This window comes from Cricetulus griseus, chromosome 8 (genome assembly GCF_003668045.3).
Source record: "Cricetulus griseus strain 17A/GY chromosome 8, alternate assembly CriGri-PICRH-1.0, whole genome shotgun sequence".
Taxonomy (NCBI): domain Eukaryota; kingdom Metazoa; phylum Chordata; class Mammalia; order Rodentia; family Cricetidae; genus Cricetulus; species Cricetulus griseus.
The window spans coordinates 13,118,244-13,133,155 of record NC_048601.1 but is presented as its reverse complement, the minus strand read 5'-3'; the positions used below and the strand labels follow the sequence as shown (position 1 = coordinate 13,133,155).

Here is a 14,912-nt window from a genome sequence, read left to right as displayed (position 1 = left end):
ACATAGACAGACGGACAGAAGGAGTAAGAGCAGCCAGCTTAGCTGTCAGCAAACAACCCCACAAATTACGAACAGAAATCATTCTGGTAGAGAAACTAATAAAATCACCAGGAATTATTTAAGATCTATGGCCTCTGTGGGAGATTTACAGCCATGTTCTTTATTAATAACTTTCATTTTTAAAGGCAATTTATTTTCATTGTTGGCCACTGCTTGTTTAAATCCTCACAGCACAGAGCGCTCAGCAGTTAGCATGCTGAGGTCAGAGCTTCTCTTTCTGGAGGCACGGCTAACGTTGACCCTTCTCCTGGCCGGCTCTCACAGCAGGCATCAGACATTGTGTAAAGAGGGTGGTGGTGGGGAAACAGAGAGACACTCTATATGCGCCGATACAAATCCATCATCATGGTGGGAAGAACGCATTTCACATTTCTGTGAAGGTCAATATGCTCTTAGTATATGCACAAAGTAGCCTGGGTGCTAGAAACTACAGAAGGAGTGAAAAGAATAGTAAGTGCACCTTGTGAATAGCCCTTTTGCCATCGGATGACAGCCTGTGGGTGGAAAGATCATTCAGGTGGTGCCCCCAGTGGCAAAATACGGGAACTGCTCTGTCCTTCTGGGCCATCTGTGGAGGCTGCACAAGAAAGCCATCCACCCGGGAACCCTGCTGGTGTTTTGGGAAGGCAGGTCTGAATTTTCCGAATCCCCACCTCTTAAGTAAAGGAATCATGTATGACAATAGTAGAAAGATACGGAACACGTGGCCATCACCACTGTCTGGATGATGCCACCACAGCGAAAAGGAAACACACTCAAGACAAAAAAAAAGGTCAATAGGAGGAAGTTTCCAAAGCCCTTCGCAGATCTGGGGAGCCTTCAGCACACTGAACATCCACTGCCAGTGACTGAGTTAAGATAAACCAAGCAGCCTTTTAACATTAAGGGGCATTAAATAAGGGGGAGGGGCCTATTTTCAGAACCCTCACTCCTGCAGACACCCTTCACTTCTGAATAAAGCTTGCCTGCCTAGCCTGCAACAAAAATTACCAACTCTTCTCATCATGAAAAGCAATCTGTGTCTCAAAGTCAAACTGTCTCTGACCCTGAAATTATTTCTATTTGAAAATCAGAGTCCCCATTTAACACAGATAAAGGACCTGTTTGCAGAAGTATGACATCCCCCACATTGAACTATTAGGCAGTTACTAAGTTTCACTATATTGAATATAATTTAATAAGATAGGACATGTCTGCAACCTCCTGTTGAGATGGGGAAAGGGACAGCAGACTTTACACATTATGTTCTCAATTCTATTATGTCTTGTGTTATTACACAGATACATGCATACAGGTAGGTACACAGAAATGAAAACTGTTAGGAAATAGAAAACAACTAATTTTTAGTAATTTTTATGTGTAGATATAGGTAAATGTTATTGCATCCTCTCCTTTAATGCCTAATAATCAACACTAAATACCTTTAACAGGGGGAAAAGTCAGAAATAGCTTTTAATGTAAAAATAATCATCATGTCTTCTACATTCTCTGATATAATTTCTCTCTCAATGCCTCCACTAAGAAAAGAATAAGATGACCTACAAGGGATGGCTGCATGTAGCAATCATGAAATAAACATTGCAGTAGAGTTTAAACAAGATGGGTGCGGCAGTGTTTAGTTTGCGGGACACTGCCTTCTGACTCAGTTCTGCATTTACCCCCATCGGCAAGCACAGGCTTGAGAGTACTGTCAGCCATGGTGATATTGTTTTCTCATTCTTTTGTTCTACAGTGATCACAGCATCTAAAGATGTGTAGCCTTTCTATGTACAGACATGTAGGAAAATCAGTCACAAATGAATGCAAAAACGTAACTCTCTAGTTTTTAGAAAATGACTATACTAAATTATAGGCTTCCTCATGACATGGGACTGACGGGTCTGAGGTGAATTCCCACAGTGTGCTCTGGTTTTGTTCTGGAATTGTTTCACATTTGTATACAGGGAGGCCATGGAGACCTCCACACAGCAGTTCTAAGTCACCCAGGGTTAATAGCATTCTTCCTTCTCTTCTTCCTCCTTCTCCCCTTCTCCCTTTCTCTTTCTCCCCTCCTCCTCCTCTGCTGGGGGATGGCTCCCAGTGGCCTTTCCCTAGAACCTCAGAAAAGGGAGTTGATTAGCATAGTGCTGTTGTGAAGATCTCCAATAAGCCCAACTCAGAAAAACACCCCCAAACGTAGACACGATTGCATGGACTTTTGTGTAAATTACTGCCATAAGCAAAAGAAGTTGGCATGAGTTAGTTACCAGTGAATATCCAGAGTCAACCTCTTGCTGGGGCATATCAGACAGGAAGACTTGGGTTACAGAAATGGGAAAGGTGGGAAATGGGAAAGGTTATCACAATAACCACCTTTATTATGGCAGTGCACTGGGCTTTGTTGTTTCTCAATTTTAGTCACCAGCAAAATGGTAATAATGGGTTGGTAGGAAAAATCTTGGGTTCATGCAAATGCTGAATAACTGTGTGTGGGCAAGGAAGGGGGAGGGAGGGAGGGAGGGAGGGAGGGAAAAAGAAAGGGAAGACAGACAAAGCAAGAGAAGAAAGAAAATGAAGTAGGAAGGGAAGAGAAAGATACAGGAAAGGAGAAGAGAGAGGAGGAGGGGGGAGAGAAGGAAGGAAAGGGGGGCTCTTAAAGTCATAGTTCACACATTGCTGTTTAGGCAGGACTCTGTACATCACAGAGAAATCAGGACTTACCCATTTCTGAGGTCTTTCAAAGTCACCCCGCCCCCGCGCCCGCGCCCCGCGCCCGCGCCCCGCCCCCCAGTGTTGTTAACAGTTTCGGGACTCAACCCTTCTCTCTATTAAGAATTCTCTCTGTAGTCAACATAAATCCCTCCTGCTTGATCTTAAGCCCACTTACTCTGGTTCTGTCTCTGGAGGAAAAGAACAGCTGATCTCTGCACTTGGCACAATAATTCTTCATATACCTGAAAAGAGGAAGCCAGCACCTTGCTGCCAGTTTCTCCTGCCTCTTAAAGACCCGAATTCCCATTGCTTTTCTCCATAGATCCTGCTTTCTAATCTTTTAATCCAATGAAGCATATTAGGACTCAGTTCAGAGTTGGTAAAAAATAGCATCTTCTCAAATGTGTCTATCGGAAGATCCAGAACAAGCCCCTCTGACTCAAGGTGCTTCTGCGCCATCCCTTTGCCACCCTTGATTGAGCCTGGAGCAAGCAGAGATACTCCTCTGAGGCTGAATACAGTTTAGGCAGGTGCACTCAAGCAGTCTCCAAATATTTGCTGGCCTACTCAGTAGCATCTCACATCATCCTGGGCACACAAGCGCAAGGAAGACAAAAACACCCATGATTCTTGTGCTCAGAAGCAGTCTGCCAGTTTGACCATGGGTGTATGAGAGAGACTATTTGACTCTGTCATTCAGAGGCTTTCTTAGGACATCTGCTTCCAGCACAGAATCATCTGGTTGGTCACTGTGGAAGGAGGCCATCATTGCCCAGCTCCTAGCATCATAGAGCGCCCACACCTGGAGCCAGTGCTGTGTCCTGTGTGTACTGCCAGCAGAGGCAGTAGCTTTGCTGTCTTATTCATCCTAGGCTCTAGATAACCTTTGCATGTCGCTCAGGGCCCATAAAAAATGACTTCACTTCATCTTGGCTTAGGGTCAGAGAATTCAAGGCTGTCCTTAGTCTCCCAAGGTTAAAGTCATAAGACCTAAAGGTCTAAGGCATAGCTACGGTAGGATGTTTGGTCTTAGGCATGGCTGTCTTATCTAAATAACAAGAGACTTGGTCTGAGATGTGGTTACTCTTAATCCTCAAGGCCAGACAACAAGAGATTTAGTAGAAGACACAGTTACCAAATATTTGGAGAACTAAGGAAGTCCAATTTTTTCCCTTGTATCTCGATAAAGAAGTCTTTTGCCACTTTCCCTATTTTGGTTGGGGTATATAAGAACGTTGAAGAATAAACTTGATGCTTCCAGTATTCACTGGACTGCCCTTCTGATTCTACCCTGTGTCTCTCTTTGCCTTAGCATCTTTACCTGTCATTTCTCAGTCCACACTCCCCCTCTCAGGCATGAGCATGGGTTAATACAGACTGGCACTGCCAAGTAGGGCTACGCAAGATGGGCATACTGCACACATCCAGGCTTACTATGTTGTTGTCATTGCTGTTGTCCTTTTCTCATTTGGGCTCCTTTCTTCTATTTCACTGGTCCCCCCTACACACAAATTTATAAGCACTGTCATGCCCCTAGCACTGTGTGCTATGGTGTGTCCTCAATTCTAGCACTTCTTTGAAGGAAGATCTGGCTGTTACTTGGTATCCCGAACCATAGGCAACAACGGTTTCTTGGCATTTCCAAAATGACACAGACAGACTAAGGATGCTTCACTTTACAGTGGAAGGGGATCTTCGGTCAGGTAGATAAGAGGGAGTGGAATTATAAATTGTATCGCTGGTGTCTTTGTGGAGACAACAAGCAGAGATGAAAGCTTTGTGTCACCTCTTAGTTCTGACCCAGACAGTCCCTTTGAGGTCTGTTTACATCTTCCAGCCTGAATATGCACCATCATCGTTTCTTAAAGTCATTACTCAGAACAACCCCCCCCACACACACACACACTGCATTTCATTTTTATTATCCCCATTTTAGGAACGATTAAATGGAAGCAGATAGCAGTTGCAATGAAGCAAATCATGAGAGGCTCTGATAGCGACAGCAGCCTGAGAGCCGCTGAACTGCTATTCTATGCCAGGCTATTCTTAATGCATGTCTATGCAGCTGTCCCTCACTTCCAAAGTCTTATAAATGAGCCACTCTTCACCCAATTACATCGTTATTACTTTTCCCATTCCCTACCCTTTCTGCTTCCCATGCTATAACTGTGTGTGTGTGTGTGTGTGTGAGAGAGAGAGAGAGAGAGAGAGAGAGAGAGAGAGAGAGAGAGAGAGAGAGAGAGAGAGAGAGAGAGAGAGAGAGAGAGAGAGAGAGAAGACTGTTTTTAGGATCTTTGTTTTTCTTCATTTTACTGACAAGGTCTTGCTATGCAGCCCATGCTGGCTTCAAATCCATGATCCTCCTGTTTCAGCCCCTGAGTATTGAGATTACAAATCTGTGCCACCGCAACCAACTTATGTTCCTTTTCAAATGTCCAGATCCACGTTCCTTAGTGGCAGAAAGATATCATTCACTTTCTGTAAATATGATTGTATTCCAGAGATCTCTGCTGTTCTAGTCCCCATTTCTCTTACCCATTATTTACCAAGGACCCCATTAGGGGTTTCTAAGAGCAGATTCACTTTCTTTTTTCTCAAAACGGGTTGAGTCAATACATCAAGAGCATATGTGTTTGGAATATTTTCAGAGCAATACATTAGAAATTGTGACGATTGCTGTGAGGGAAAGTTCCAGAATTTCAGAACAATAACCCTGGAGATCAGTTCTGAGATGATGGCAGGGGTTTACTTTGTACTAGATTATCAGTTGGCATGATGTTTGAGCACAGCAAACATGTCTTCAAGAAGTTACCCATCAAGTATGGTGAGCAGCAATCAACATTTGCTGAATTCTGACTGTGTTCCAGTCAGAATTAACTGGTATTTGGCTATAAAGTCTCATTTAATCTTTATAATGGCCTCATGTAAAAGCCCATTTCACTAAAGGAAAGTAGACTAGGGTAATACCAGCCATTCATCCAGGCTTGCCCAACTGATAAATGGCAACGTGGGGAACTGAATGTAGTTCTTTCTGACTTCCAAAACCATAAACTAGGTTGTGTTGACCTCAAGTCTTTACAAAGAAGCCAAATTTATAAGCAGCTGTAGGATACATTTAAAAACCAAAGGCATGTCATGAAATCCATCACACAGCTCATACCCACAGCATAAAGAATTTTCCTGCAGTTCCTTGTTAAAGCAGCTCCAATGGCTACTGAACCCCCTGAATACCCAAGAGTCCTTCACAGACAAAAAAGCACTCACTCCAAAAGGAGGAGGCGCCGGCTCTCAGGCTATCTTCTGAGAACCAACCTGTCTTAAAGGGAGATTTTGTGTGTGTGTGTGTGTGTGTGTGTGTGTGTGTGTGTGTGTGTGTGTGTGTGTGTACGTAAACATGCATGCATACACTCATGTGCACACGTGCGTGTGCATGTGTGTATGCATAGGTGTGTTAGATGTGAAATGGCTGCCCAACATCTAACTTTTTCAGGTGTATAGAGTCTTCACTTAATTAGCAATGATCTCTGGATGCTCACTTTGAACCAGGCACTCTCCTAAAGGGTACAATTGTAGGAGTGGATGAGGTCCTTGTCCCCATGAAGCATTCATTCTGGTGTGAAGAGATAAGCCACAAACAAACAAGTGAGTAAGTGGAATGCTAGCTAAAAAGTGTGCTGAAAGAAAATTAAATTGGACTGTTGTGACAGAACAGCTGGGTGACTACTTTAGCACAAGTCACTGGGGGAAGGCCTTTCTGGGGACACTTTATTTACCTAAATTACAAGAATAAGAATGACACCCATGCCCTTGGAGTTACTGTGCTTCCAAACATGTTGGGTTTTTCTTTATTTACAGTGTGAATCTTTACCACCTAGAGCTGTAGAAGGTCTAGAATGTTTTTGTTATATTTTGAAGTTATCATTTAGAAATGAAGACAGTGATCAAGAAAAGTGAACTCGGGTTCTCCTTGTTACCTAAGTTCTTTGGAGCTGTATCCTTTGCTTAACAACTAGTATCCACTAATGAGTGTATACATACTGCATTTGCCTTTCTGGGCCTGAAGGATACAGGGAATGCCCTGGGCAGGGGAAATAGATGAGATCTCCTGAGTAAACTTGAGGTGGGTGGAGTAGAGGGGAGGGGAGGGGGAATGAGAACTTGAGGGAACACGATGGTCAAGTTGAGGTGGGGGGGGAGACAGAGTGGGAGAGCAATGAAAGATATCTTGATAGAGCAATAGCAGAGAGAGAGCCTGAACTAGCCTTCCCCTGTAATCACATTGGTGATCTGTCATCACAGAAACTTCATCCAGTGACTCATGGAAGCAGATGCAGAGATCCAGAGCCAAGCACTGGATCATGCTTCTGGAGTTGAGTTAAAGAGAGGGAGGAGGGATTCTATGAACAAGGGTGGTCAAGATCATGATGGGGAAACCCACAGAGACAGCTGACCCAAGCTCGTGGAAGCTCACCGACTCCAGACTGACAGAGAGGGAGCCTGCATAGGACCGAACTAGGTCCTCTGCAAATTGGCAACAGATGTGTAGCTTTGTCTGTTTGTGGGGCCCCTGGAAGTGGGACCAGGATCTATCACTGGTGTATGAGCTGGGTTTTTTGGAGCCCATTCCCTATAGCAGGATGCCTTGTTCAGCCTTAATGCAGGGGCCAGGGGCTTGGCCCTGCCTCAACTGAATGTGCCATGCTTTGTTGACTCCCCATGGGAGGCCTTGCCCTTTCTGAGAAGTGGGTGAGGGTGGGTTGTTGGGGAGATGGGTGGAGTAGGAGGAGGGGAGGGAGGGGGACTGTGATTGGCATGTAAAATGAATAAAAATTTTTAAAAAAGAAAAGTGAACTAATTGATCAGGCCACAGGGTTAGTGCGTTATCAGGCTAGAAGCTGTTGACTCTTCTTTCAAAGACCCCAGTTCCTGCCCTGCTCATTTCTCTAGTACCCATGCCTTCCCTGTAGAGTGCTCACCAACATGCCTACTGGTCAAGATGCCACAGACATTAAGTTCCCATGGAGCCCAGGGGACCTGGTGAAATGACACTAGGAACCTTGAAGAAATGATATCCTGGGTGCTGCAGTAACAGTGAGAGAATAAGGTAAAGCCATCCAGCACATGCAGCCATACTCTGGGGTTGAGGCTGGTCCCTGCCGCTCCTCCTGCCTGGGAGTGACCAGGGCTTCTGAAATTGGGATAACCCTGTAAATTCAACTATTGCTAATCACCTTCCCTCAGAAATGTTTCCTGCTTTAATCAATTCGATATGCAGATGTTCTAGTCTATGGTCTTAACCCCTCCTCGCCTGCTGAGCAAAAAGATTAGACATAGAATTTCTTTAAAAAGTGAGTGCCTCTGGTGCATTTAAAGTATGATCTATAAAGCTCAATCTACATAAGGCTTTTATGCCTTCTTAAAAAAAAAAAAGAAAACTGCCATTATATCAAGGGCAATAGCATAAACTTGGACACTTAATGATGGATTTTGGACTCTCTTATTATGTAATGGCTCTCATTCATTCCACAAATATTTATTGAACCGTTTTATGCAATGCACATATCCAGATTGCTATTAGGACACGATGATAGGAAGCCTCTGCCCTCTAAGAGCACACAGGCTCACAATCCCAACTCAGGACAGCTATGATGAGGCTGCAACAGAGGTGAAAACTGAAGCTTCGGTATGTGGGGTAAGAAAGTATACCACAATTGGGATTGGAGAAGGAGGCAGAAACATCTTAATTGGACTTCAAAGAATGCTTACAACTTATATAATTGCACAACTCATTCATTCCAGGAAAAGGAAACATGGCGTCTTGTGCAGGAAATAGGACACACAAGGGCACATTCTCAGAACAGATGGAGCCCAATACAGATGATATGGAAAGGATGACAAACCTTGGAGGGTGGACCAGAGCCTTGAATGCAAGACCAGATAAAATGTAGACCTGATTAATAAACAATAACAACCTAGAGTATTTGGGCCAGGGAACAAATATGTAGTTGTGTTTTAGGAAGCCTATTCCAACAGCCACATGCAAGGCTGATTTCAGGACAGAGAGGCTCATTAAAGTAAGGTCTACATTTAAGAGGTAGAACAAAGGTAGAACTGATGTTTCCCAGAGGGAAGACAATTGTAGAAAGAGGTGAGAGTCGCAGGTCTCAGTCCTGGGGGCCTAGACAAGAGAACTCTACAGGCCTCTAAGTAGTGACCTTTAAAGGACAGTGTGAGATGCCAATTACTTGAAACAGTTACCATGACCCCAGTACATGAGAGCTACCCAGCTATACAGCTCCTGATCCATGCATGTCGTCTCAGTCATTAATAACTCCTCTTCTAGAAATGGGTAGAAGTTCTGTTAAATGGGAGGGATGGTAACACTTCAGAAACTACAGCATCTCTACAGAAAGAAGGTTGATTCAGGTGGACAGCAGGAGACCAGAGTCCAACTCTTTCTGATCAAATGGGAACTTGATCAGAGAATAGGGGAGAATAACTTCAATCAAGACCAGCAGGTGTGATTTAGATCTTTGTACTATGATGATCTGATGATGTCAAAATAACACGATGGGCAGAGGCCTCTCAAAATTCAGGATTGGGTTTTGAGCTCCACTGGCTGAGTCACAAATGTCCAGTTTACAGACTGACTTCTAACTTAGCTGTCTGGGGCTCTGAGACATCATTGTGAGTTTTGGAGAGTTCATCTCTGGCTGCTTTGTCTAGAGAACAACAGCTGCTACAATATGAATACTAACTGTCCCCCAAAATACACATACCAAAGACTTGGCTGTTCACCAATGGCATGGCTGGAAAATTATGGTCCCTTTAGGATGTGAAGTCAGAGGGAGGAAGTTGGGTCATCAGAACTGTGCCTTCGGAAGAATATCAGGGTCACAATATTTTCCTTTTGTCTCCCAGACATCATGAGGTGCATAGGCCTTCCCTGTAGCATGATCCCCACTCTTATCTCCATCCTACCACAGACCCAAGTCAACAGGTTCAGGTGACCATGGAGTAAAAGTCCATAACCTGGAACCAACCTTTTCTGTAAGAGTTGGTGTGTCTCATTATTCTGTTACAGTTACAGGATGCTGCTGATGACATACTTGGCTTCTACTCTATTTAGAACCATGTTGACATCATGGGATCTATTCTTAGCCAACTGGCCCACAGCAACTATGGACATAGTCTTAAATCAGTTACCCAGTGTGCTTTGCATTGAGTAAGATTATTAGTGGTCTTGTGATAAAAATATTTTGGGAAATGTCATGTTAAATAAAGCTAAAGATGCCTCTGTGTTCTAAGACACATCTGAACCTTCCAGTTGCTGATACATTTTGAGATTCCTTGGACTGAAAAGCAATAATAGCATTTCCCAGTTTTACTTATTTTCAGAACCATTTGTTGGAGTGTTTCAAGGGACAAATGCCAGCAGGATACACATGCAAAAAACAAACAACAACAGCAACAAAAAAACAGTGATCACTCTTGGACATTTAACCTGGAATCTGGATTATTGGGTGCTCACTGTGTGCCAGGCTCTGCTCCAAGTATTTTATAGATACTAATATACTAAATTGTCATTTTATAAGTAAAGAGACTGAAAAACTGAGTAGCTGAGATTCCCCCCCCCCTAAATAGGCAAGCGAGTGAGTAATGATCCCAATGCGAATTGATGTCTAAAGGTAGAATTTCAAAGTCTATGATCAGCTGGTAGCTGGGCAGATTCTGAATAGAACCCCATGTACCTGTTTTCAGTCACAGGGAACAGTGTCAGTCCTTCTGTTTGTGCACTAGGTTAATGCGATTTCTCAGGCACCATAAGATGTTAGTTCCAATTGTTACTATCTAGTTGGCTTCCTCAACAAATTAATTTGTTGGATTGCATGTGTCATCTCCTAATAAAACCGACGTGAGCTAGAAAGCAATGCAACCACCGATAGTAAAAGGACTTACAGAAAACAACCTCGTGATTAGCCAAAGTAGCAAGAGAATGAAGACTCATGCTTGAGGCTTTGCCTCTCCGGCACTCCAATCTCTTGCTCCTGATGCCTAGAGATGGAAACCAAGAGGCTGTTTTCCTTTAAGGTGTTGTATTGCTGTTGGGACCTCACAGCTGCCTCTCTGCTCAACTCAAGGATTGCCAAAGACATGTCCTACCCTCTCCCACTTCCTCTCCTTGTTCAGAAGGATTATCACCAGCTTCGGATGCATCTGGTAGCCATCTTCACTGAAGGACAGGTTCCTCCCCTCAAAAGTGACATTGATGAGATACCTGGAATGACAAAATTAAAGGAAGATTATAAGTATGAAAAAAAAACCATTTGAAAGCAGAAGGTATTTAGGTTTACCAAAAGTTATATGGAGACAGACAAGTAGGTAGGGACACAGACAACCAACCGTTAGTCAACTGGCACTCTTCCTATTGGTTACGCAATACCCATCTAAGTCTCACTATAGGAAGCGTGTGAAGGAAATATCAGAATTGGAAATAAGGACAACTTATTTGAGTTCAGTTGAAGGCTCTGACTTTGACCAAATAATTAAGAAAGAAAGATTTACTTATAAGTATGCATATTTGTCTGTGTGGGGGGTATAGCACGAAGGTGCCTGCAGAGGCCAAAAGGTGGCACTGGCTTCCCCAGGGCTGTGGTTACAGGTGATTTGTGAGCTACTCAACATGGGTTCTAGGAAGCAAACTTGGGTCCTCTATAAGGACAGCACATGCTCTTCCTTACCTGCTGAGTCATCTCTCCAGCCCTCTCTATACTTTGAGCCTGTTATTCCCCCCCCCCCACACACACATCTGCAAAAAGTCTGGTAATAGAAAGATCACCTAATTAAGTCTATAAGCTTAAATGAGACAAGTAGGTTAAGCACTTGCCATAAGGTCTGGTGCATAGTAAGTGCTCATTAAGTGTTAACAATTATTATTCAGAAAGGGAGGTGGAATAAAGGGTGGAGGAGATGGAGACAAGAAAAGAAAATGGCTATGTACCAAGACAACTTTCTGCCAAAAAAGGTAGCATGTAGGCGCTGTGGTATGTCTCCACCCCCAAACATGCACACTCTTTAGATTCTTCCTAAGGGTCTTGCTCAGCCTGTGTTTGTAAAAGTGCCTGAGTGTGGTGGGCCAGAGGCACCTGGAACCCAGGACTTCGGCTGGCTGGACAGTGACAGAAATACTGAGTGTGGGGAAAGGAGCCGGGAGGGTTTTACACAGTGCTCTGGGGACATAGTGTAAATGAGTGGAAATTCTGGAAGCAACTAATTTCAGACAAATGAAATGGTTTTCCGGCAGGACATTTGTCCCAAGCCCACCCTTTTGAGCTGCTGGGTCTAAGAAACAGGTCCTTTACTGAGAATTCCCACAGGCCTGCTTATTGCAAGTGCATTAGTGAAACTGGGCTGATAGAAATTAATGCTGCTCTACCATAACGGCCCACGAAATCAATGAGGACGAGTTCTGTGCTCATGTGACATGCTCCTCCAGCATTGTGGGCCTGGCTGCTTGTGAGATGAAGTCTCTGCTAGGAAGCAAATGAGCTGTCTTCCAAAGCAGTGGAGAGGCATCTCAAAAGCCCCTCTTCTGGCTCTTCTTCACACATTGGGAGTTGCTTGTTGCAGGTTATGTTAGGTTAAGCAAGGTTGCAGGAATGTGGATCTTGCAGCAACTGAAAAGGTGTGTGTGCAGGATGAACCAACCCCCTCAAGGGCACTTCTCATTCTTGGACGGTCTTGGATTGCCATGTCTGCCATGCCCTGATCATCTGCAACTTGAGAGAAACAGCTTCTAGCACAGAAGATTCCAAAAGGATAGAAATTTCTAGAATCTTGAACTGAGACTTTTCAAGGCAGCTAGCTTGTGGCTTCTTGCAACTGATGCTTTCTCTCTGTAGTGATGCATTCTTTCAAGTCAATGGACTTGGTCCTCTTGGCTTCTTTTGAATATTCCTATTGATGGGGGTACTTAGTGTAGTATCCTCCACCCTCAGGCGGCCATCTCACGATTCTGTCTTATTTAAAGCTGATTTCCACCCCTTTCCCACTTTTCAAAACTTGTTTCCTCTTGGGATATTTTAAGGTTCTAGTCTAGTCCTTCTTTTATCTGAGCATTCTTCAAGTATTTGAAGGCATATGTCAAATATCCCTTCTAAAATTCTATTTTAATCTGTGAAGAAACCTTAAACTCATTTGCTTCTACAATTTAATTTTATGGACTAGGAAAGAGAAACTTTAGATTATTTGCTCAATATTGTATTATTAATTTTGATCAGTAGCAATACATTAAGCAACATCTTAGGTCCCTCAGCCTTTCCACCATACCACCCATTTTCTCATAGCAACATGGGATTTAACACCTTCTGCTCCTTTATATGTCCATCATATGTCATGACCTCAAGTTCCTCCTCTCTTTGAGCACCTCCAGTCAATAGAGTCTATACTCTGGCCAACTCAAGTCCCACATGGCATATTCTCCATCCTTGGCTCTCATCCTGACCTCTCTGCCCAGTTAGTGTGTCTTCTCCAAGTCCATCACCACTTTGACAGTGATATCCAGATTTACTGTAGCTGGCAAAACTCCAAACCCAACCCAAATCCCTATTCTATGGAATACAATTACAAAACCATCATTTTAAACTAACAAACTACAATAGAAGCATCCACCATCATGAACTTGCAAAATATGTTCTTCCTATAATAGTACTGAACTACTTGGAATTATTTCTGGAGGTCTTCAGAGAAAGATTATGCAACAAAAAACCCAGTTTAATCTTTTTAAAGAAGGAAGGAAATATGGGAGGGAGGGATAAAGGAAATGAAAAGGAGGAGGAGACAGAAAGGAGGGAGGAAGAAAGGGATGCAGGAATTGAATTACCAGCTTACATACCCACCTCTTCACCAGTCATGGCTATGAATTACTCTCTTTATCCGAAATACTATTAAGATATCTATAAGGAAGTGTCCAATATAGGAGACAATTATAGAACTTCCAGAAATGATTAAATCCCTAAGTAACAGGAGTTGGGTTGATATATAACCCCACAATGAGTTTTCTGAAGGGGATAGATAGCATCCAGCTGGGAACATAAATGGAGAAAATTGAAATTTTAAGGAATAAAACCCATTTGAAGGCACTGTAACTGGCCTGTAGTTAAATATCTCTCTTACTTTGGCTCCGTGCCCTGATTCCATGTAGAGATCATTGCCTTGCTGGCATGTTCTCCTTCTCCTGCCTCTTGAGTTCATTACAGCTACCTAAGCTCTGCTTGGATGCTTTACACTTATCAAGACTGTTAATAAAGTTTTATGACACCATACTAAATATTCTACAAAGTGCATTTTAAACATTGGTGTCATTTGGCAGCATATAGATTAATCATTCACAGAATGTGTGTTTTCTTTCTGAGAAATTGCCTGTGCCATGACACCATTTAGCTAGCAGGGCATTGGAAAACTTACACTAGCCCTGAGCAAGGATGGCTTTTGAACAGTGGAACACATCAGTCCACTCACTGGTAATACAAGAGTGAAAATGACGCTGGCTGACGTCACTTCTCGACTTGGGATTTCAGCACCCAAACTTTAGTTAACCCTCTTTAAAATGGAATTGGCATGTGCCCTCCAGCTATCACAGAAAACAGTCATTGCAATGAACGAAAGAAATAGCAGATAGTAGCACTACATAAAATGTGATTTTTAAATATGAAATTATATCATAGGGAGCATTCAGAAACAATGGTGTTAGCATGATATGACCGTCTAAAGGCAAGACACCTGCCAAATTCTGAGTTTCTATGAAGGAAAATCTGATAGTACAACTTGCAAGAGCTGCCCATAAGTGGGCTACATCCAAAGAATGGAGACTGAATTCCATATATGGAGGCAATGCTAGGTCATAAGATCACATGGATAATTAAGCTCCCATAACAACTGAAAACATCTAATTACCTTTAGATCTGGCTATACTTCATTCATGTACAATATTAAGGCCTTGAAACCCCCACATAGAAGTCCCGGGTGAAACAATAAACAATAGTAAAGATTCTGTGACCCCATAATCACTGGTTTCTCTATTCACGCCATCCTCACACATACAGCAATTTCCCCCTCCCCCGGCTTAGGGGAAGCCTAATGCAGAAATACTCTCCATAACA

The 14,912-nt window shown here is 43.1% G+C and overlaps 1 protein-coding gene across 1 annotated transcript in view; it reads right to left on the bottom strand.

The window, feature by feature from the left end:
- The window catches only part of Grin2b (glutamate ionotropic receptor NMDA type subunit 2B), a 308,494-nt gene that overhangs the window by 100,068 nt on the left and 193,514 nt on the right, over positions 1-14,912 (bottom strand). The window contains exon 3 of the mRNA XM_035448863.1: positions 10,915-11,029. Within this exon, the coding sequence (XP_035304754.1) occupies positions 10,915-11,029 (115 nt within the window). The remainder of the gene's footprint in view (positions 1-10,914; positions 11,030-14,912) is intronic.